Source organism: Protopterus annectens, chromosome 4.part0 (assembly GCF_019279795.1).
Source record: "Protopterus annectens isolate FY-2018-M chromosome 4.part0, PAN1.0, whole genome shotgun sequence".
Taxonomy (NCBI): domain Eukaryota; kingdom Metazoa; phylum Chordata; order Ceratodontiformes; family Protopteridae; genus Protopterus; species Protopterus annectens.
The window spans coordinates 1,294,837,600-1,294,863,610 of NC_056733.1; the positions used below are offsets into that span (position 1 = coordinate 1,294,837,600).

General features: G+C 37.6%; 1 protein-coding gene across 1 annotated transcript in view; it reads left to right on the forward strand.

Annotated features, from left to right (window-relative positions):
• LOC122800440 (acidic mammalian chitinase-like) overlaps positions 1-25,344 on the forward strand; it is a 468,856-nt gene extending 443,512 nt beyond the window's left edge. The window contains exons 8-9 of the mRNA XM_044069884.1: positions 24,286-24,402; positions 25,321-25,344. Of these exons, the coding sequence (XP_043925819.1) occupies positions 24,286-24,402; positions 25,321-25,344 (141 nt within the window). The remainder of the gene's footprint in view (positions 1-24,285; positions 24,403-25,320) is intronic.
• Positions 25,345-26,011: the final 667 nt, after the last annotated feature.

The window sequence follows — 26,011 nt, forward strand, 5'->3', positions numbered from 1 at the left end:
CACACACACACACACACACACACACACACACACATTCTCCCCACAAGCATCAAGCCCATCACTACTGATTCATTTGTTCCACATTTCCTGGCATTTGAGACCTGTAGGCATGAGAGTAGGGAGTTGGAAGTAGGATGAGTCAAAAGATTTTTACAGGTTTCATATTTCAAACTCACCATTATGTCTCCTGCTTTTCCTCTACAGCTATTCATATTTTCCGTACATTTTGCTTCCTATAACTCCAGTCTTCCCCCTCTAATCATGCTGTTTGCCTTTTATCTAAACTGTTAACTTTCCACTTACACCAAATTCCTTTGCAAACTGTTGCAAAAAATCTTCTGTTTAATAATGCCACCTTGCTCTTCTGTCTCTTCATAACTATCATTTATACATTGTCATTAATACCCACATCTATATCCCTCCTTCTCTTTACATGTTAAGGGTGGCATTCATCATCATAGCATGAATGTGTTATGGCCATCTGTGCTGTCCCTGAATGAGCACAGCTACACCATGATTCATAGAGGCCACTTCTGTTAGCAAGTGATGGCCATGGATAAGTATAAGCAAATGAACTCATAATCAGATGTAAATCAGAAATTATGTAACCCAGTGTGAGATAATGAAGTATTCTTTCATCTACTTGCATTTATAGTGAAATGTATATGCTGTTCACAGATTCATTGTAAAAAGCAGAGTAGCACCTATTAAATCAGTCCATGAACTTGCTATTAGTGTAGCTGTTCTCATTGCTGACCCATTTAAAAATAGTTTAAGTTGTCCTTTCTCTGCCTTGATCCCTTGTTCTGTATTGTTACTGCACTTAAAATAGTAACCAAGTAAACAAATACACCAATACATCCAAGGCACAAAAAAACAAAAGGACACCACCAATGAGACAGTAACCTAAATAATGAACATACTGTCCTATAGATTCCTTAGTACAAGAATGGTACTATAGTGGGAGAATAACTGAAGATATTAGGAAATATTTAAGGGGTGATAGTCCCAAGTTAAGTTATATTTTTGAGTTACCCAAAAAACATAAGAACCTGGACAGTCCCCCGAACTAAGACCCATTGTTGCTGGAAATAGTAGTAAAACTGAAGCTATGGCAATATTTGTAGATAAGCATTTTCAGAAAGTGGTTGAACTAAGTAATTCATATATAAAGCATACCTTTGACTTTTTTAAACAAGTTAGAAAATGTTTATATTCAGGAAACTGATTTGTTGGTGACAATGGATATCAAGTCATTATATACAGTGATTACGAATCAGGATGGAATGGAAATGGTTAGATTAGAATTAATTCTAAAATATTTTCTAAGAGCATGATCCTGGATGTTATATTAAGTTACAATTCCTTTGAATTTAATGATAAAATGTATTGCCAAATTAATGATGTAGCTATGGGGAGCAGCTACGGCACCCAGCTATGCAAATATTTTTATGAGTGGATGGGAGAAATCAAATATTTTTGAAAGTGCATTTTCTGGCAATATTGTGTTATTTAAACATCGTAGTGATAATGTTTTTATTAATTTGGAGAGGTGGGGTTGAATTGCTCAAGAATTTTTTAAAATATGTTAAAAGTATTAGCTCCTATCTAAGTTTTACATCTGAGTATAGTATGAATAGTGCCAGTTTTTGGATCTAACTGTTTTTAAAGAGAATAATAAGTAGTTGACTAAAATTCACAAAAAAGAGGTACAAAATAACTTGTACTTAAATTATAAGATTATCCATCTGAAAAAAAACTAAAGAGAATATTGTTGAGGGGCATTTAATGAGACTGAGCAACCTTACCACTAAGGATCAAGATTTTCTAGATGAGAGCATTAGTTTATGTAATACATTTCTAAATAGGGGCTATCATGAGGGTTTAATAAGAAATACATTTATGGAAGTAAGTGATCTTAGAAAGTATGGAAATATGGCAGTTAAACAATCAAAGAAGCTAGATTTCAATACTTCCATGTTGATTGGTAACAGTGTTGATGCTTAAGCCAAGCTTAAAGAAACTCCAGCTCTACGCAGTGGCATACCACCTGTTCAGAGGCGATCTGTGCCTGATGTATAAAGCCATGTCCAACCCGGAATTAATGGACATGCTGCACCTCAGAAAATCCAAATCCCATTGAGCTACGCGCTCGAGAGACTTGAACCTCAGCACTGAAATGAGTAGGACATGCTGGAGGGACAGATTCATAACCCAGAGGCTCACTTCACTCTGGAATAAAATCCCAGTCCAGGTTAGGCAGAGTCCCTCACTGACTCTCTTCAAGAGGAATCTTGATGAGTGGATGGGAGATTGTAGATTTACCCCGGGTATCACTTCTGTGTCACTGTTAGACAGAGGCACAGTATACTAACCTCGAAAAAGGGCATAGCAAAATAAATTTAAAATGGGTGGCGAAAGCCAAACACATTCTGGCTAGGCTTATAAATGCACTAGGGCAGATAGCCTAGTATGAACCTATGAACCTATGAACCTATCAAACACATACTAAGTAATAAATGGAGAATACTTAGCAGTTGTACTGAAATTAAAAGGATAGTAGGTGACAGCCCTGTATTTGTGCAAAAAATGGGGGAAAGTTTTAAGAATTATTTTCAAGCCAAGCTAAATAAGCCAAGGACCAAATATAATAAACCAGGTATGATTAAGTGTTAAAGTTGTAATTTTTGTGATTACTTGTACACCGAGTCTAATGAAATAAAGATTAATTAATATTTCATTAGAATGAAGGGGTGTTTTACATGTATGTCTAAATTTGTAGTTTATTTAGGATTCTGTAAAACCTGTATGGCATTTTATGTAGGGCGAACTACTGGGAATTGCGTAAACAAATTTATGAACACAAGCATGCTGCTCAAGTAGGGGATGAAAAAAATGCATTGGCCAAGCATTATAAACTTGATAAATGTAAGGTGGATGTTAAGATTTTAGTTTTAGAAGAATTGGATGAGTTAGGATGGTTAGAATATACTTGGCAAGTGAAGTTAAATGCTTGCTACCATCCTAGGTTAATTAACAAAGAGGATTTTATTGCTTATCTTAAAAGGAAGAGAGTCAAGCATTAATTAATGTAATTGATCATGTGATGTAACTTTTGTATATAATGATGGTTGAGAATTTGTATTAATCAGTCTGATGAAGTCTTAGCTTTGGAGACAAAAGCACTTACTGATTATGGTTTTAATTTTTTTAATAAATAGTTGTGCTTTTACCAAATTTTTCATTTTATAAATAATGAACGTTATTATAAAAGAGACTTAGCGCTTTCATCCAACATATGGTTAGACTTCTTCAGAGTAAAAAAAATAAGACAAAACCCACAATTAAAATAGAAACTGTCCACCAATGAAACAGTTGTACCAATAACTGAGAACTGAACTCTTAAAGTGAAATCACCAAAAAAGTAAACAATGAAAAAATTTAATAATTTATTATTAATCATTTATTACCTATGTTTTCTATTTTTATAACTTCATTAATCATTTATTTATGTATTGATGTATCAGATTTTATTGCTGTGTCAGTTGTTGTTTCACTGTCTAATTTTTAATTGTTTCATTGGTGAACTGCACTTAAAATGCCACAGCCATACACAAAAACTTTTGGTATAATCATTAGTCAAACAACACAATGAGAGCATGCATGCCATCCTAAAAAACAAATTATGTGACACAATCCCATAATTATATGCATATGCAGATTCAAGCTAAGTAAAGTTGTGCTGAAGTAATGTTTGGACTATCATGAATATTTTTATAATATTAATCCTTCCTTTCATTAATACTGTCAATCTTCATTTATCAGCAACTCTCAGGAATCTCCCAGTAAAGACACACATTGAATCAATAAAATATCCTTGCCACTTCAGTGCTGTTAAATTTACTTAGATAAGTTCAGGGTCCTTTATGCATTTGATATGCAAATGAGGCCCTTTTACATTTATCTCTGTGAACTGCAGTAATATATGAACACTTATGACATCTTATGCATGTAATTGGTCTTGGCTTAATGCTTATCTTCAGGTACTTTTTGCTGTAAGTAGACGTGTTTATCAAAACACCTGTGCATTTCTATAGTCAGCATGAACAACCTCCCCTGACCCTATTTGAATATAGATGTAGTGGTGCTTTTCAAAGAATACTGCCATGAAAGTCTGAAACCTGGGACTCTGAATACCAGCTTAATTATCTTACTCTGCATTATAACTTTCTCCCTTCTTCTAAAAAAAATCACTGTGCTAAGTCATTAATTTTTCCATTTTGTATGTATTATGTTTTTCATTATGGTCTACATTTTTTATTGTTCAAATGTGTAATTTTGTGGAGCTTTTCTCCCCAGTCCTGTAATGAACAGGGATTTTGCCTTGCCCAGTCAAACCATCAGGTAATCAAATACAAATAAAAGAAATTCAAATGAGCTTATGTCAGCGCAGCATCATTGTCTGCTTGATTTTCTCAACAACACCTCCCTAAAGGCATTGTGTGTATTGAGAAATTAACTTACTAAGCCAGATTAATAGTTTAAATCTGTTCTAACATGTTCTTGATAAAATGTAAGCTATTCAACAAACACAGTATTTTGTTTCTAATATACACTAATAGCTTATATTCCTAACATGTAATCTGAAATAATCTTAAATTCATGAGGTCAGCAGGTGTGAGGAGATTGGGTGTAAGGATGGGGTCTGCAACAAAATGGTCCAGATTGGACCAAACAGTTGCTTAGGCCAGCCTTGGCCATGTATTATCTCAACTCGCTTATAGGATACAAAACATTAATTAATCCACATATGCTGAAGTAAAATAAATTAATTAAGAAAGAAACCTGCATGCCTGTTTCAGTAGAGAATGGAAATTTATTTTTTTTATTTAACAGTGACTAATTTATTTAAATATGCTATTGTCTTTAAAACTCTAGTACCAGTGGGATTTGGTAATTGTTATTCACACACTACATGCGTGCGTGCATGTGTCTGAACTGGAGCTGGGTCATCTAGTGCCCGGTGCCAAAGTTGAGCAGCGAAAAATAAAAAGTATTCCACTTCAGTACCAAAAGAAAAAAATTCTGCTATGAAAAACTGTTGCAAACTATAACTATAGAAATAAATGCTTGTATTGCACTACTGACAGATCAGTCATCTGCCAATTAAGCCCCCAACATCTTGTTCCTGGGGCAACTGCTCCCATTACCCCACCCTAGCTATACGTCTGGTCAAACATCACTGATTTTAAGAGAAACAGAGCTTTGGAGGTATGGCCAGGGACAGCACCAGGGCCAACAGAGGAGGGGGAGGGGGGTGCTCAGATCCAACATTGGAGATGAGTAATGTTTTGATGTGTCATGAACATGATTTTAATGCATATAAAATTATTAAAAATGTGCAAGGTGATTTCAGTATTTACAATCTTAGCCACCTGATGATTGATGGGGAGTGGGCCAAACATTTTTCTAAAGGTTTGAATTTTGTACCAGCAAAAAGGGCCAACCTGGTTGAAACTATTGTACAGTTGTAATTGTTTACAAAGAAATTGAATTTGGCCCTTCATTTTTCAGACAATGAAAACCTAGCAGTACCGAATTCCCATTTGACTAGACCTAGTACCTTCATACCCCCTTCCCATCCATTGTTCCACCTGTTTGAAACTCTTTGTAAGAAAGAAATCAGGGAACTGAGGTTTAAAGGTATTACTGAAGCCTCTAATTTGGACATTAGGGAGTAAAAACTGCTCATTGATATATTGGGTAAGAAGAATTCCGTATTGTGAAACCGGACAAGGGTGGTGGGTTGGAGGTGTTGGGTGTTTTCGAATACAATAGTAAAATGTTTGAATTGTTGTTTAGTGACACTTCTCACGCAATGAGATGAACATTCCTTACAGGAATATTGATCTCACCCTGTATGAATTACTATTGAATGGTCAGCTGGAACTAAGTGAACATGATTTTTTTAGTCACCAAGGAAACAAGGATCACAACTATTTTTGGGATCCCAAAGATTCATAAGTCAATTAGCAACTCACCCCTGCATCCAATAGTAGATGCAAAGGCCTCCAAGACATTTGCCCTAGCAAAATTTGTTGACTGTAAGGTGAAGGGAGTACTTGATGGAAGAGGCACTATTATCAGGGACTCCTGGGATTTTCTCACCAAAATAAAACCTGACATGTATGACGATGGTCTCATTATGGTGACCATCGACATTAAAAATTTATTCTCAGTCATTCTGCACCATGAGGACTTGGAGTGGTTTTATGAATATTTGTGTTTCAACTCCAGTCTAGCGCATAACACCATCTTGACCATACGTACATGTATGGAGCTTGTGTTCGAAAACAATTTTATTTGCTTTGAGGGCCAGCTTTTTAAACAAAAGCAAGGGGTAGTGGTGGGCGCCTGTTGTGCCCCCAGTTTTGCCAATGTTGTGCTGGCACACTGGGAGGATTTATTTATTTTAAATTCAACTTACAAAGACTATTTGGCACTATACGGGCAGTACCTGGATGACCTGGTGATTTTCTGGAAGGGTAGTGAAAAGGAACTAGATAGGTTCTTCATTTACATTAATCAAACCACCTCCTTCCTTAAATTAATCATGGCCAGAGACAATGACCAACTGAATTTTCTGGATGTAACAGTTAAAAAAGACTATGCAAACAAGGCTTTCACTTCTCATTTGTATAGGAAGCAAACATATTCAAACTCACTGTTGCATTTTGATAGCTGGCACCCAGTTCACCAAAAAAGAGCCCTAGTCAATGGCCAGTATTTTAGGTTAGCTAGAATGGTGTCAGGACTGGATGATTTTTTGACTGGGTGTGCTAAATTAAAAAACATGCTGACCGGAAGGGGTTACCCTGGCAATTTTGTTCAGGACATTGTCAATGAGGTGATTAGAAAAAGGGAAATTGGGACATTTTTTTGCTTACTGTCCAATGAGAATGGCCCCACTGGAGCAACTCAGACTCGGAGCCAGGATTGTTTCTCAAGAGCTTTCATTCTTCCTTTTAGTGTTGGATTCTCTGATATCAGGAACATTATATGTAGATTATGGGACATGTTTACTATGACAACAATGTTCACTCAGTAGTGGGAAACAAGCCCACTATAGTTTATAAGAGGGAAGTTAGTTTAAAGGCCCTATTAGAAAGAGACTCTTGTGCACCCACACTGGGTGGTTTCTACAAATGCGGGAGATATAAACAGTGTCCAGCCAAGTTTCAAGGTGAAACCATTAAAATCACTGGTTATGGTATGGTAAAACCTAGGAAGAGATACTCCTGTTACTCAAAGGGGGTGGTTTATGTCACAGTGTGTGACCTATGCGACAGTTTCTATATTGGTAAGACCAAAAGAGCACTAAGGCAAAGGGTGTATCAACACCTGTATGACATGAGGAATAAAAATATAAACAGTGCTTTGTACAAGCACATTTGTGCGTGCCCCACACATACTTTTAAGTTTGGGGCCATAGACCATATTGACCTTGGAGCAAGAGGGGTACCAATTGATGAATGGCTAGCATTTAAGGAATTGACATGGCAGATTAAAACTAATGCCTGCCAAGTACCAGGTCTTAATGACAGAATTTCCTTGAGTTCTGTTTTAAAATTAAAAATGATGTACTTTTTATAGGTTTATCAGTTGTATTATTTGCAAGAATATCAAGTTTTAATCATTTTTATTAACTTTGTATAATGTCTGTTTAAGAGGAAATTATGTAATTACATTGACCAATGGCTAGGTGGGGTGGTGTATATATGTTTGTCATGATCATGTGATTTTATTCTGATGAAGTCTGAAACTTGATGAAAAGCGCTTAAATAAACCTGGATTTTTGCTGGTGGTCTGTTCTGCACTCTTCTTTAATCTGTTTGCTGCTTTTGAGAAACAGAGCTTTAAGAGGATTCATTACATTCTAACCCTTCTGTATATTATCTTAACATTATAAACATCTGTGTTATATTCTTACTCTACTGTGACATTTCATCAATTCGTTTATGACATTCTGTGGCATGTAGGTTAGACATAATAATGGGAAGAAAGGAGCTGTGAATGTGAGCTAAGCTAGAAGGACCAAATGACATTAGGAATCTGTGACAGCAGCACAGTGTTCTCCTCGCAGAAGTGTATCCACAGCAAAAAAAAAAAAAAAAATGCAGACAATTGTAAAACTGTTATATAGCATCCAGTAAATCTATATATCCCTTTTCGAGCCTGACTAGGATGCAATTACAGACAACAGAAATATAAAGGAAATCACAGTAACATTTAAGAGCAACCAGCTTAATGATGTGCTCATGCAAATACATGTATGCACATATCCCCCCAACACACACACACACACACACACACACACACACACACACACACACACACACACACACACACACACACACACACAGTACATGGCTGAACAGTGTTACTGAGGTAAACAGCGATGTCTACATTGATTTATATGCTAAAGCAGAAAGGCAAAAGGTGCCAAATGGAAAATTTTAACAGCAACAGTCATTCAAAAAGTGACTTCAATAGAGAAATTATTTCAGATTTGGTATCAATATCAGTACCCATGAATTATGAAAGGTATCACATTTAAATGATTAATAGCAAGCCTACGGGAAGTATGAAGAGTGACCTTTTATTTTTTTTTTTCAAAATCACTATATTTCCTGTAATGCAGTTGTTCATGATTCATCATACCTTATGTCTTTACAAAAAGAGAGAAGCAATAAAACAGAACTGATTTGTCCTGCAAGGTAATATAAGATTAAATATACAATTCAAAGAAAAGGGCTGCAATAGATATTGAACAAAAATCATTTATAAAATATACAGATGAAAATGACAGCTGTGAGAACTAACTGGCAGAAGAGTTAGTACAAACACTAATGCTGGATATACAACTTCCTGTACAAAATGTATTTCTGTTCATGTAATCTTCAGTCTGGTGTATTATCTTAAAAGGAAGAAAGGTGTTATATGAATAATAAGTTTTAACCCCACATACAGACACTTATACATACACAACACCCAAGAACACTTTTTTCAAAACTGAATTTTGTGGTTGATTTTGCATTCATTAAGTGACATTCAGCAAATGCAAATTTTTCGGATTTCCATTATTAAAACTGAATTTGCATCTTTCTGCATGACACTAATCTCTAAAACTTGAACTAACTTGGTTTTGTCACTTAGAGGCACTGTCATTTAGACATCCTGCATTTCAATGACTGGGTTAGAGTGGAAATGTTTAGAGTTGTGCTGGTATATATAGACTGTTTAAATGTCAACAAAGCCTTTGGCTGAGTCCCTCACTGAAGACTCCTTAGCGACTTGGTTGGGTAGGTGTAGGGTACCAACTAAAAACTGAGGAAGTTAAATAGATGTTATGGAAGGTACAGAGAGTGATCATTAAAGAAAGAGCATGTGCTCCAGGGTTGAGTGATAGGGGTCAGTGATCTTCAAATATTCATTTCAATATGTTGTAGGAATGGCAGACAAACTGAATCCTTTTGTAGATGTCATAACTACAGGGGCAGTAGTAAAAAAATGGGTGACCTAGTTTTGCATGGGACATGACGTGTTAACCAAGTGACTTGGGAAATGATAGTTGAGGTTCAGTGCAAAAGAATGCATGGTGCTACACTTTGGCCATATAAAATGAGCCTAGTACAAACTTTCTAGGGTAGAGCTTATTGGATGCGCATGTGGAAAGGGTATAGACGTGGTGATAACGCCTTCCCTAAATCATGATGAGGTGCAGACAGGCAAAGGCAACAACAAGTTGCTGTGCTGTATTCTGCTTAGAACAGACTCCAAGGATCATTTTATACTCTGCTCAGTGAGCCCATGTGTGGAAAACTGTGTACTATACACAGACAGCATCATCAGACAGAAAGGGTTCAGACAAACTCCATGAGTTTAACTGTGGACTGGAGTGTTGAAGAATGTGCAGCATGTGTTGACTCCATGGCACAGAAAGATAAAACCCTCAAAGCAACACAGACAACCAGGATTTGAATAGTGACCCTGGTGCTGGGGAAGCTAAACAGGTATGGGAAAGGAGTGAAAGGACTCTACTCACTCACCTTTCCTACATGGAGGGAAGGAGAGGGATGCATATCTGAGAATGTGCACTTTGTAGGAGTTCTTTGGTGGAGACAAGAGAATCTACAGAAGCATTTGTTTCGAAAGTGGAGGATGGAAATATCTGGGATCTTACATCACTTGCAGAATTGAGTGAGACTCTGCCTATACCAAATGCTTACAAAACCCCTGGGATGCTAACTGCGATTTGTGCAGGAAAATAGGGCTTAAAAGGGAACCCAAAAGCCACCACAGATGCCTGCACAACACTTACTGCTCAATTTTTACCCTGAATAGAACAGATGAGCTGTATGTCTCTCATTCCAAGGGTAAAGAATGGGTCAACAGAGTGGCTGTAGGGAGACCTGATGTTCAGGTGTGGGCTTGGAACCAAAACAAGCAAAGAATACTAGATGTAGACTCACCAAGATCAAGGAAACACTGAGAAGTATGACATAAGACATAAAATAATAATAGGAGCTTGCCAGAGGACAGACCCAACTACAAAGGGTACATATGGGTGGGGGAATCAACAAATGCAGCTTTACTGTTCTATGAAAATTGCAACTATTATTATTATTATTATTATTATTATTATTATTATTATTATTATTTATTATTATTTTTTAGAAAGCATGGGTAACCCATGAAGCAGGATGCCAGAAAGATAGTTGGAACTAAGTCTATGAAAGCATTAAAGAGGATGCAAGAGGGGGGAAGGACAGAGGAATTCAGCCAGTTGCATGCTACATCATTATACGTAGACAATGATATAAGCATTTCCTTTTTCTAGCAGCACATGCATGAATGAGTGAAGAATGGAAAAAACATTTTAGTTTTGAAATCTACTCTGTATTCTTCTGAGATTTTACAAAGTGCAGATTGCACTAGTCTTTTTCATGTAGCTATAAACCAGAACATTTTTGAAGCAATCAAGGGATACAATTCTAAAAGGATTTGCAGAGTATATAGGTGAGAGATACCAATGCAATGCTGACTTACACAAGAAGGAAATCAGATACAAGTGCCCCACTCCACAGGATCCCCTAATAATGGTGTAAGACAGTGTGAATCAGAAACAAGTGTTCCACTTCACAGGATCCACTTATAATGGTGTAAGTCACTGTGAGTTAGAAACAAGTGCCCCACTCCACATTAACCACTTATAATGGTGTAAGAAAGTGTGAATCAGAAACAAATGTCCCACTCCACAGGATCCAATAACAATGATGTAAGTTAGTGTGAATCTGAAACAAGTGCCCCATTCCACAGGATCCACTTGCAATGATGTAAGTTAGTATAAATCAGAAATTACAGACCACACATTATGAATGTGTATATGATAGAGTTTTGAATCACAGATCAGAAAGGAATTTTTTTAATTATTATTTTATTTATTTAACTGGGTAAGCACATTGGCTACAAGTGTCCCTTTTCTAGGGTTTACCATATTTTCAGATATTCAATATGGAAATGTGACTTTGGTCGGGACAAACCATACCCATATGCACTGAAACAACTGGACTTCAGTTTGTGCTAGAATTAAAGCTCACACTTGTAGAATTTGAGTTGTGCCTTTTGTTATCAAGGTATTTCATTTCATTTCATATAAAAAATTATTTTCTGTCATTCGTGGATTATGTGTTGTCATATAAAGACAAGGAGCTCTGATTGTATATATGCCTCTGTACAGAAATGTTTTTGTCATTTGTTGTATTTGTACTGCTATGTTATGGAGCTTTTCTCCCCGGGCCTCCGCTGTAAATTGACCTTGTTCCAGTCGGACTTTCCCGGTAAACAAATGTAAAATAAATAAAATAAAATAAAAATTGTTTTGTGCAACTGGTACAGGAAATTTAGGAAATATTTTTTGTCTTCAAATTTCAGGACTTTTGCCATTTTTCTTGTGTTTTTTTCCACAAGACATGACTGCCCAAATTGGGGCTGTCTTGTGTAAAGAGGGAAAGGTGGCAAACCTTAACCCTTCCTAGAGGCAAGCTGAGAGCACCACCTAGTTAAGTTACTTGCTCAGAATCATGCATTATGCAAATGAAAGCTGTGAGTATTAGACACTAGATTGTGGTAAGCAGTCCATTGACAGGTCATAGCTTTAATCTGTGGCACTAACTGCCAGACAAAGATGGATATAGTGTAAATAGAGTGGCTGTCACACTGTACATGGATTTAGTGTGGTAAAATTAGGTGTTTTTTTTTTACATTGTATAAATCAGGCTGATCAAGCACATCTTATTACTGTTTCTTTCTGCTTCTGTATGACTTTGCCTATCAATCACTGTATGATCAAGCTCTCTGACAATACCTGCTTCAACTCAAGTGCTGATCTTTCCAATTTCTGCTGTCATTACTTCCTGTACTCAATACAGAAAGCTGCATGCCTGGAATTAAATGCTCACCCTGTCCAAACTTATTATTTGAGTTTGAGCATACATGGCAGCCTACACATGCTATAAATGCTCAAGTCCCTGACTTAAACTTGTTGCTACAGCAGCATAACCTTAAATAAATTGGCAATTAAATGCAGCTGTTAGCTTTCTCCATGTAATAGGGCATTTTTACAGCTACCAGAGTTAGGTGCATTTTCAGAGCATGTGTCTGCTTTGTTGCAGAAAGGAATGAAGCCCTGACTATGACCTAGACAACGGTCTACTACAGGCACCTAAATCCCACCAGATCTCACTGCTGCCTCACAGCCAGGGACATGAGCATGTTCTATAAATCCCAGAAGATAGAAGACCACTGCCTCACAGCCAGGGACTTGAGCATGTTATAGCATGTGAGGGCTGCCACTCATGCTCAAACTTGAATAATGAGTTTGGGCAGGGTGCGGCAGCCATGCACAGAAAGGGAACTGCTGCACCTTGCTTAACATGTTGTTTAAGTTCAAGTGCAAGCAGCAGTAGCAGCTGTGAGGAGGGGCTGGGGGTGTAGGTTAGGAGCAGGAGGGTAGTTTAAAATTAGGGAGTGACAAGGGAGTTTATGGCTAGAGAGTGGCATTTTATGTTCAGGGAGTGATTCGGAAGTTCAAGTTTAGTGGGAGCGAGTGGAGTTTTAAGTTTATGTAGTGATCAAGGACTTTAGGGTTAAGGAGGAAGAATGGACTTTTAGGTTTAAAGAATGAATGCAGAATTTTTCTTTAGGGAGGGGGAGTAGAATTGTATGTTTAGTGACCAGCCTAGGACTTTACAGTTAGGGGATAGTGGAGTTTTATGGTTAGACAGTGATCAATGACTTTAGGTTTAGGTAGTGGGAGAGGAGATTTATGGTTAGGGTAAGAGATCCTGAGTAGGAGCCATTTGAAAGTTTTACAGGTACAGTAAAATAACAGAGTTCAGTAGGATCAGTCTAGTGGGAGGGTGCTTAGTGTTTAGATTTGGAGGCACTGAACAAGTGTGTCACAAGCTGCTAGCACATAAACACTTGTAGAAGATCTCCCAAACACATGGTTTCAGTTAGCAATCTACCAGAGAAACCACCTTTTTGAAAAATATATAAAAAGATTGCATGCTCTGCTCTCCATAGGGGAGGATTAAGGGCTCTGTTTCTCAGGGGTGATGATAAGTGCTAGCCCTTACTGTAGACTGCAAAGGATTAAACCAGATAAAGTCACTTTATATAGCAGATCTAAGAGATTTTCTCTGTGATACCTTCACTGTGGAAGGAATAAAGACACCATTTTGAAGTTTTCAGTAGTTTATTCAATTAAGTAGGTAGATGGATGAGTGTTCTTGTTCTAATATTAATAATATGGGCATGAAGTTATCAGCAGCTGGGATAAAAAAGATATATCTTGGAAACAACATGACTTTATTTTGCTTTTCAGTTCATAGGTAAGTTCTAGGCAAGCTGCTCTTGTGGGCCATTTTAAGCCTATCCAATTTACTTTTTTGTGCTCAAAATAACCTATCCATTTTGATTATAGATTGACCTTACTCATCCCATGGTCATCCTATATCAAAACTTCTAGAGAAATGTATCCATCTTCAATTCCTTCCCTATCTCTTAGATAATAACTTACTAACTCCCACACAACACGGATTCAGACCCGGCCACAGCACCATGACTGCCCTCCTTTCCTTCCTGGAAACTGTAAATAAAGCCAGAGATTCTGGCTCTACTGTATCTACCCTCTTTCTTGACCTCTCTAAGGCCCTTGATACTATCTCTCACAACCTTCTCCTAACTAAACTATCTAACCTAAACCTATCTCCTTCCTCTCTCAATTGGTTCACCAGCTATCTCTCCAACAGACAACAAGCTGTCAAGTGGAAAAAAGCCATCTCCTCTTTCCTTAACACACCCACTGGTGTCCCCCAAGGTTCTGTTTTGGGTCCTCTCCTTTTCAATATATTCATAAATGATTTCTTCCACTCGTTTCCTCATGCTAACTTATTCAATATGCAGATGACTGTACAATTATCTGTGCAGCCACATCCATCCCCGCTCTCTTAAAACTGACTCAAGACGCCTTCTCTACCCCAGAACAGTGGATGATGGACAATCATCTAGCACTCAATGCATCAAAATCCAAACTTATGGTATTTACCCCCTCAAAAACCAACACCATTGATAGAAAACTATTCTCCATCACTAGCTAGAATAACACACCTCTTGAATTGGTATCTGAAACCAAACTACTAGGAGTCCAGATTGACGACCAGCTTAAATTCAATAGCCACCTACAACTAAACATAAAAAAAAAACACCAAAAACTTGGCATGCTCTACCAACACAATCGATTCCTCACTACATCTACTAAGCTCACTCTTGCTACTACATTTCTCATCCCTTCCCTCCTTTATGGTGCCCCTCTCCTAACAAACCTACACTCCTCTCTCAAAACAAAACTATCCTCTTGTTATAATAAAATTGCCAAATTTTCCACTAGCCACAAATCATCTACCCATCACTGTGCATCTCTCCGCAAACTTAACTGGCTAGAGCTTCCCAACTATCTCTCCTATACTCAGCTCACTTTTGCTCATAAACTAATTTTTCATCCCTCCCTCTGTCCCTCTCTCACCTCTACCTTTAAAATGCACCTGTCACAAAGACTCCTAAGATCTAATTACCAAAACCTAATAGAACTGTACAAACCCCTTCACTCTCCAGGACAAAACCTCCTGTCCTTTGCCCTGACACGCCTATGGAACTCCCTTCCTCCCTCCATCCATATCACCACCAACCTCCCTGCTTTTAAAAAAATCACTGCACTCACATCTAACATCCTCATGGGAATGCTCCTGCTCCCACCCCTCCTAACCTATTCTTCACTTCCTATAGGCAACTTTACCATATATTACCAGACACCAAATAATAAGCCAACTGTAATGACATCTTATAATTCTCTTATCCTACTATTCCACTCAAGAAACTATATATTTACTGCAGCAATGCTTTGATTTTCTACAAAATTTAACCTAAACATTTTTATTATACCTGCTTAAATCTTAGTTTTCTACAAAATGAAACCTAAAAATTGCATTGTAAATGCTTAATCTTTGTTTTGTCTTGAACCCACAAATGACTGCAATTGTAAACTGCTGTAATATTTTTGTTACCACTGTTTTAAAGCTTTGTCTTTAACCTACAAATGATTGAAATTGTAAACTGCTGTAATCTTTTTTTTGTAACCTTTGTCTTGGAGCTTTTCTCCCCAGGACTCCATTGAAAATGGGTTCTTATTGGCCCAATGGACTATCCTGGTAAACCAACTGCAGATAAATAAAATCATTATATATTATCCATCATAGTTCCTGTCACAGACATAGACCAGCCTATGGAGAAGTACTAAAAAGCAATCTTCCCAAACCTCAAAGACCTCCAAAGCCTAAAAACTATCTTCAGCAATTTCTAAACACTCACCAAAAGCAACACCAAACACCACACATACTCCTAAACCCAGTGGTGCCCAAAGAGCAAAACACATAAGGCAAGCTAACATATTACCCAGGATTCTTGTCATAGAGGACTCCATTGTATGATACACAGATGCTCCACTCACCAGACTGAAGAAGGAGAAGATAATGGCTAGCTGCTTGTCTAGAACCAGGATCTACCAAGTTATGCACACACTCAAGTCACTGCACCACAGGTACCAGCATGATTCTATCATAGTCCATGTGAGGGTTAATGACCTGAGACATTCTTCCCTGGACTATATGAAGACAGATATTTTTGATTTCTCTGAATATGTGTCTCAGGCAGGTATGTGCCTTGCACTGAGCAGCATTCTACCTTTACCAAGGATGATGCCATAGTATGAACAAAAGATGACTGACTTCAATTCTTGGCTTGGATTCTGGTGTCCTTCCAGGGGGATTCAATATTTGTCAGCATGAGAGGACATGGTTAACAGACCACATTGCTTTGCAAAGGATGCTCTGCACCTGTCTTCCCTAAGCTTCTGAATATTAGCTAAACATTTATCCAACCCCTTAGTGCATTTTTAGGCAAAGCCAAACTGACAAACCTGCTGACATAGCAAATAAAACACAAAAAAACATAAGGAGTTACTGCTCAGTTCTAGGAGCCTGAAGAAGAAATTTCGCACCATACCAGCTCTCCTCACTCTGGAGAATATAGACATTCGTGCAATTACTGAGACATGGTTTACAATCCATAGAAAATTCTCCAGCAGTGCAAGGCTTCACTTCCTTCCACATGTGGAGGAGTCTACATCTCTATTAGTTACAAGCATAAGTTTACATTGGTTAAACAGGATGATTCCTTGGAATTTATCCATGTGCAAATCACCACAGACAAAGTCCTATACAATATCATAGCAAATTATAGGTCACCCTTTATGTCCCTAGAATTCCGTAGCTCATACCTAGACCTGTAAAAAAACAACAAATAAAGTACTAATAAAATAAGTAACAATGGGCCACAGCTCCAAAGGCAAACCAAAACTTTACATATATATATATATATATATATATATATATATATATATATATATATATATATATATATATGGATTCACTTCGTAATCTCGAAATACTAAAATATCGAATTTCAGTATCTCAAGACCATGAAACCAAATCCACAAAATATTGAAACAAAAAAACGCAAAATTCAAAACACCGAACATACCGCACACACTACACCATACATACACCACAACACCCACATCACAACATAAACAAACAAAACTACACACATACACATCTCATACACACATAAGCAGGGGGGCTACCCCCCCCATGTGGGGGGCTGCGCCACCCACACACCCCCTACTTATATATACTAACTCTAAGATCGCACAAACACAAAACAAAAGCAAACTCACACACGCACATTCTCCAGTCCCTCACACACACATCAAACATATCAGCACACTCACACACACTCTATCTCCCACTCAAAACCCTTACAAAACACTCACTTACCTGACATAACACCTACATCCACACATGGCACCGTGCACCATAAACACACAATCCCGGACATTACGTAGCATAAGGTCATAACCACGAATTCAAGATATTCGAATTCGCGATTATGAACTTTCGCTATTATAAACATTCGGCTTTATAGTCTCGAAATACTGAAATTTGACATTTCAGTATTTTGAGATTATAAAGCGCTCCCATATATATATATATATATATATATATATATATATATATATATATATATACACACACATATACACCTTATGGTGAGTCCATAAGGGGCACCCTGTTAAAAACTGGTGTATCCTTAGAGGAGACACAGATCTTAGATCTAAATTGGGCACCCTACTAAGAGTTGTGTATAGAAAAAGAGCTAACTTAAAAAATATTTTAGAGAAAGAGCATAAATTGTACAACAGGAACCCAGGAATGGTTAAATGTGAAGCTTGTGCCTATTGTAGGTACATAGACATAGGTAGGGACTATACAATTGCTAACAGGCATTTTTCACTGACTGCTAGATATGACTATAACTCTAAAATTGCAGTATATTTGGCAAGATGTCAACTCTGTTTGGCATTTTATATCGGAAAAACTGATCGTAGATTCAAAGAAAGAATCTATGAACACATTTGTAGTATGAATAGAAACAGAGAAAATAATGCTTTGGCCAACCACATTAGGGACAACCCTGGACGCTACTTTAAATTTAAGGTGATCGACCAGGTGATGGAGGGCCCTAGAGGTGGGCATACATCCCTTTTACTCGAAAGACAAGAGTCATGGTGGCAACTGACCTTAAATGCGCATAGTTATCCAGGACTTAATGAGCAGTGTTTTGTTATGTATTTACTCAAGCTTAAAAGTTTATTACGCTGAATGAATTTATAAAATTCAGTATAGAATGCTCTTATAAGATAATATAATATTTTATGTACTTATAGGTTTGTATGGATGCAGCTTTTTGACTGTTTTTTATATATTAATAATTCTCCATTTTGTGCTTAAAAATTCTTTTAAAGTATATGTAAATATCTTTATAAATATGTATATGCCTTTTAACAATCCGTTTTAAACTTGTGATATAATGCATTTTATTGGTCATGTGATTTCTTGGTTATATAAGGAGGGGTTTTCCTGTTTGAATTTGTCTGAAGAAGTTCATTTGATTTGAGTGAACGAAAGCACTCACAGATTAAAGTTTTGGTTTGCCTTTGGAGGTGTGGCCCTTTGTTACTTATTTTATTCATACCTAGACCTACTGGAGGTACTCAACATTAAACCAAATACGCTATTCGTGTGAGACTTTACCTCTCTATAGTCAGGGAAAACCTACAATGCCTCATGCCTGCAGGTACTATGATTCCTGGTCTTTATAAACACAAATACCCTTTATAAGATAGAGTGCACACCCACCAGAGGTTCAAACATACTGGATGTGGTACTCACCGACATGGGAGAGCACCAGAGGTAAGGGCTAATGTCAACGGGTTTTGCCTGATCAGGTTTGCAGATGACTGCAAATTGGGAGCTATCATGGATTCCCCATAACACAAACATCTTAAAAGAAGGTCTAACACAAATAGATGACTGGTGCCAAAGTCATGGACTAAAACTCAAGGCAAAGAAATGCATTATAATGCCTTTTGGGAAAACTGTCACCCTGGCTAATTACTCCATCGATAAGACGGGTCTATATTGGAACATCAAATGTTTAACAGTTCGAATCACCAAAAGTCGACCCTTAGTGATCGAACTGTTAAAACACTGAATGTTCCAAAAAAATTTAAAAAAAAAAAAAAAAAAACCTAAATGGTGTAGGCAGGGGGGAAATCCCTCCTGCACCCCCACACCCCCGCTACTTAAATATACCAACTCTGAGTGTATGTTGAAGTAAATGGAAATCTCCCCTTATGGAGATTTCCATTTACTTCTGAGACCTTCTGCAGTTTCGCTGTTTTTGTGCCGACAATGTCAGATTCGACATTGTCGGCTTTCGTGAATTCAATATAGACCCGATAAGACACCCTTAAAAGTTTGCCCATTAATTAGGGATCTGGAAACATATATAGAAAATAATCTGGCCTTTAATCAACATGTGGCCAAGATAGTAAGAAAATCATTCGATACTGCCCAACTTACAAGTAAGGGCTTGGCATCCAGGCCCAAGGAATTCATAGCGCCACTTTATCCGGCCCTTAACAGACCGATCATTGAGTATAATCCTCCCATCAGCATGTATCTGACAAGACATATTCAATAGTTGAAATGCTCACAAAGCTTCCGTACCAGGGGAATCCATGGTATAAGCTCATTGGCCTTTATAGATCACCTTAAAGCTCTTTTACTAAGAGATGATCTATGCCTGGCATACAAGCCATCCTTGGATCCAGCTTTGGTGGACCTTTTGCACATTTGCAAAATGAACAGCATCAAAACCACTAGATCCAAGGATTTAAATTTTGCTTATAACATAAATAAGACATATTGATGACAGGTATGTATCACAGAAGATCCTCATGCTGTGGAACAGGGTCCCCATCCATTTGAAGCAGAGTCCATCCTTGACCAATGGATGTGAAATCAGAAATTCACCTCAAGTCCAGCCTCCGTTTCTTCAATAGACAAAAGCAGACAGTAATGCCCAAACTGACATACTTCCCTACATAACCTCTAGAAACTTCCTAACTAACATACCCCTAATAAACACCCATGATATATAGGGAAACAATTGTGTTGGATTACATGTCTATGGCTTATGAAGGCCACAGTGGTCATTAGCCTAGTATATAACTATGAACCTATGAACCTGTGAACTGGGATCATACCTTAGATAACTGGAGGGGACCCGTGGATGGAATAAAGCATTTAGGAACTGCTTCTGTTCAGTAGTAGTACAAGGAAGAGTCCTGGGGTAAATTTTCTGTTTATGTGTATGGGGAGTCTGTTCCACAGTAGTGGTATCCTCTGTAAGATATACCTTTTGCTCCAAACCATTCTGTTAATGTTGCAGAAGAGGTTTATATCCATAGAAAGAGTATTTTTGGTGCCATTTGATTTGCTGAAGTGCAGTAAATCCATTAGTGATGGGTCAAAGTATTCCTGGTATGCCAGACACAGGTCACCTCTTAGCAGTCTGCATCGAATATAGTGACACGGTTTGGAGTCAGTCCAAGTAGGACATTTTGTTTATGTTTTGTATCCTTTTAGTACGGTATCCTGTGGGCATTCCGGTTGTTGGATGTGTCTGGACAGATACATACCAAACAGAGCATTATATTCAATGATTGGCCTAATGAGGGCTTAGTAAACAGGGACAATAACATATCTAGATCTAGACAAAATCACTTTGTTTATAAGCTGTGCAATACAGAAGGACTTACATCAATAGACACATGTTGGTCAAAGCTTAGGTCACTGTCCACATAGGTTCTCAAATTACGAACTACTAGGTCAACTCTTAGGGGCGTATTCTTATTGCGGTAGTTCCCTGAGTGTAGATGACTTCCCAAAGAATGCAGTAATGCATTCTTTTGGCATTTAGTGTCAGTTCATGATTTTGATACCATTTATTTATTTAAGACAATCCTTCCTGTAAGATGGCTAAGTAATTTGCGGATTCAGTGACTCCTCCTGGCTTGCAGTCATCTGCAAATGTGATCAGACAAAGCCCTTTGCTATAGGCTTTTACTTCAGAAAAGTAGATGCCAATCAGAAGAGGTTGCAGTACAGAACCCTGGGGGGACACCATTGGTGACTGGTTTCTTTGTGGAGGTAACTACCCCTATTTTGATTATTGTATCCTATCTGTGAGCCAATTTTCAATCCAGCAGGTGTTTATATGGGTTTATTAAGTTTATTTAGCTTTTCTACTATGTCTAAGTGAGGAATTGTCAAAACTTTGTTTGATTTATTTATGTCTCAGTTAACTTCCTAGTCTGTAACATTATGATTCTAGCATGAGAACAGAAAATCTGGGTTTGAAACCTTTCTTTTTAATTTACCATTAATAACTGGGCAATACTGTATTCTGATTATTGGTTCATCGTGTTGATATACAACCTAAGCAAAAACCAAACCAGCAGTACAGTATGTGCAAAGGATCGAAAATAGTTCATAACAGAGGTATAAACAAATAGTAGCACATTTATCAAAAGTAACCTTGGCATTATACTTGATAAATGCAAGCAAAATATAAATGCACAAAGCACATCCAGTACATATTCCAGAAACAGTGGGAATTTTCATGTACCTGTGAAGGTGAGAATTTATATATGCCTACCCCAAAGCTTCAAATTTATAGGAAAAACTGATGATTTTGGACTCTCCTCTGCCTTGATTTTTTATGATTTCTGGTACGATTTTTGATTATCTATGCTATGCATATTTTGCACTGACATGTTAAGAAGTACTTATATCGCACAATACAGTTTACACTGCAGGAGGCTGTAGGAGCTAGCAATGCTTGCACTGTACATGGGTATCTTCTGCATTTACAATCTTATTTGTGCACATTAGCAGTTAGCTTGCTGTACAGTAAACTGACTGCTAATGCCCCCAAATGAGCTTGTAAACGCGGAAATCAGTTTGCTTTATAGTAAAATGCAGAGGCTTAGTTGACTCATTCAGCACGTTGTAGTGATACCACAAGACTGTGTCCCACCTCAGGTAACATTTTAACTGAAGAGAAAATAAAAAAAAAAAACTTCTCTGTAATAACCTGGTTGCTACATTTTAGCAATTGAATTATTACAGTTACATCCACACCCCATCAGCTAGCTCTTCCATTGAAGAGCAAAAAAAAAAGTTCACAGTATTAACCCAGTGGCTACATTCTTATTACAATTACCACATCCACATCCCCACCCCAGCTAGCTCTTCCATAAAAGAGCAAAAATAAATAAATAAAAAGCACCTCCCTTTAATAACCCAATTGCTACATTGTAGTGATCATATTATTGCAGTTGCATTCACTCCTCCCTCTCAGCTAGTTTTTCCATTGAAGAGCAAAAAAAAAGTTCTAGTAGTACTAATAGTAGTGCTAGAAATAGTAGTAGTAGTAGGAGTAACAGTAGCAGTAGTAGTAGTGACAGTAGCAGCAGTAGTAGTAACAGTAACATTAGTAATAATTGTAATAGCAGCAGTAGTAGTAAAAGTAGTAGTGGTGACAGTAGCAATAATAGTAACATTAGCAGTAGCAGTGCATACCTCTTAATTGTCCAGATTTTCAAAGAATGCACAGATTGTTGCCTCATTTTTAGTCTGTTCCTCATAAAATGTGTGGTTTCCTGGATTTTTGTGGTAAATCAGTGAGGACTGATTTCACTATATAATGACAGGCATTTGAGTTTCAGACTTCAAATCCTTCAGAAAATGCATGGTAACACTAGACCTTTTATTCTAGTAACATTCTAAGTTTATAAGAGCAATATTTAAAGTTTGTCCCTATTTTTGGGGCTTTGTCACCCTTTACTTTTAGGTTTGCCCAGATTTTTTGTGCCAAGAGTTTGAGGGCTATGAGCTGTAGTAGTAGTAGTAGTAGTAACAGTAGCAGTAGTAATAGGGACAATATCATTAGTAGTAGTAACAGTAGTAGTAGCAATAACAGTAGCAGTAGTAGTAGTGCCAGTAGTAGTAGCAGCAACAGCAACAGCAACAGTAGCAGTAGCAGTAGCAGTAGTAACAGTAACAGTAGTAATAGTAACAGTAGCAGTAGTGGTAGTAGCATTGCAGTAGTAGTGATAGTAACAGTAGTAGTAGTAACAGTAGCAGTAGTAGTAACAGTAGTAGTAGTAAAAGGAGCAGCAGTAGTCGTGCCTGTAGTAGTAGTAGTAGTACCAATAGTAGCAGCAGCAGCAGTAGTAACAGTAGTAGTAGTAATTCTTTTTATTGTATTATTATGTCAGTAATAAAAATTTCCCTCACAGACAAACATTTCTTTCATTTTACACTAGCCTACCCCCAGTTATTGCAGTGCTCAATTCAATAATACAAGAGGAAGAAGAAACCTTCTCTCATACAGATTACTTGGTTTTTTTTAACTATATCCAGCCCACACCCCTTCTTATTTCATGATGATTGTAATGCTTATTTATGTATTTATATCTAGTCACCTGACAGCATAATCTATAGACAGAGTGGCACAATTGCTATTCTTTAACAGACTAATTTAAAATGTAGCTCTCTTTTCATCTTTTTAAAAAGTTTATTTCTGAGTTATTGTTGTTGTGCATGAGGTTTCCTTCAGTAAAAAGGTGGAAGTGTTCCTGGGTGATTCACGCTGATGTGAGTTTGGAAAATCCATATAGATGGCCTCCCCTTCTGCAGGTTGGACCACTGACATTGTGATACTGAAATGGACTCAAGAGTATTTTTATTATAATCTGTACAATAGTCTTCAAAGAGGAAGGATAAATTAACTGATGTGTGTGTGTGTGTGTGTGTGTGCGTGTGTGCGTGTGTGCGTGTGTGCGTGTGTGTGTGTGTGTGTGCGTGCGTGTGTGTGTGTGTGTGTGTGTGTGTGTGTGTGTGTGTGTGTGTGTGTGTGTGTGTGCATGTGTGTAACTACAAGTCTGCTTAGCTTTTTGCCCTGTGGTTGTTAGAAAGTCTGCTTCTATACTGGCAGTAACAGGCAGTTTTAAATAGGAACATGTGAAATGTGGTAAACTACACAAGGGTAACATTGGACTGGAACATGACACCAACATTACATTGTTTTGTTAACAAATTTCATTACTGATTGGATATTGTTTTGTGTTGCCAGATCTGCACATTTTTACAAAATGCCACAACTGTTTGGATTCCTGATCAGCAAGTTCCTTATTCCTACAAAGGAAATGAATGGGTGGGATATGACAACATTCGGAGTGTGGAAGTAAAGGTAGGTCTTTCGGGTGCACACAGTTTTAACACCCAAAATATGCAAAGTGAAAATTATTTCTGCATTTATTGTTGTTTTATTCCCTGCCATTTCCCATAAATGCACACAACTCCCAGTTTACTGCAGATAACTATCTTTAGAAATAAACAAGGCAATGACTATTTCTATTTCTATATGTACATCTATGTAAAAAATTCTCTGCCTACCATAGAATAAATCAACTTAGCATTTAAAGGATATTTCAGTTTACTTCCATAGTTACTGTAGAAAAGGCTGCACTGGTTAAAGATATAATGGGAAAACTGAAAGACAGCTCTTTCTGTATTCAGAAAGGATTCATAAAGATTCAAAGCATACTAACATAGGAGCTCCTTAGAGCTAGTCTTTGCACAGTCTGGAACTGTATTCAGAGAAGGAATCTGACTGATTTCTACCTTAGATAGTGCATGGTGGTGGGCAGGGTGATGGAGCATGGAACAGCAGGGTGCTACCATCACCATCTCTTCTGTTGTACTGCTGTTTGCAATGACTGGGTGATGGAGAATGACCCAGCAGGTTGCTACCATCACCATCTCTTATGTAGCACTGCTCTTTGAGATGACTGGGTGATGGAGCATGGAACAGTAGGGTGCTACCATCACCATATCTTCTGTAGTACTGCTCTTTGAGATGACTGGGCAATGGAGCATGGACCAGCAGGGTGCTACCATCACCATCTCTTCTGTAGTACTGCTCTTTGAGATGACTGCATTATGGAGCATGGACCAGCAGGGTGTTATCATCAGCAGCTCTTCTGTAGTACTGCTCTTTGAGATGACTTGGTGATGGAGCATGGAATAGCAGGATGCTACAATCACCATCCATCTGTAGTACTGCTCTTTGAGATGACTAACAATGTCCTTTCCACTTCTTCTACAGAAAATGCCAGCAGGATGGCATTAGGAGGACATAATGAATGTGGTTCCACAACCCCTACTTGGTTCCCGACTTTCTAAACTACTTCATAAGGATACTCCGTCTCCTCTCATAAATAAACTCACTGCAGCCAGCCCACAACCTACAACCTTAGAAATCAATCTGTTGGCGGGTCTTCACTTCAAACCCCTGCCACAAAACTACATTCTGTAGATCATCATCATTCTCTATTCTTGCCCCTAGACTATGACAATCTCTCCCTTTATGACTTCATGACTTCACACAAGCTAGCCCAAGTTAAGGTCAGAATTCAAACAGTTTCTGTTGATCAACACAAATGTAAATGCCAGAAAACTGAGGACTTTACTTCAACATATATTTCCCCCTATGAGTTAACACCTCTTTATTTCTGATTAACTCCTATGCTATGCTATTTCAGTTAAGTATATACCTTATTAAGGACTTACATACTTGTCAGTTCACAGGCCCTGTTTCTCCTTCTGGGGTGTGTTGCTAGACATCACTAACACCATACTGTAAAACCCTGTGGAATATTTAACTATCTTTACTTTTCTTTTGCTTTATGTCTGTTATTAGTCACATGTATTCTACTATACTTCTGATATTGTTTGATGACTTTTTTGTATAAAATGTATCTTTTCAATTGTACTTCTTTTGATATTTGTCATTTGTT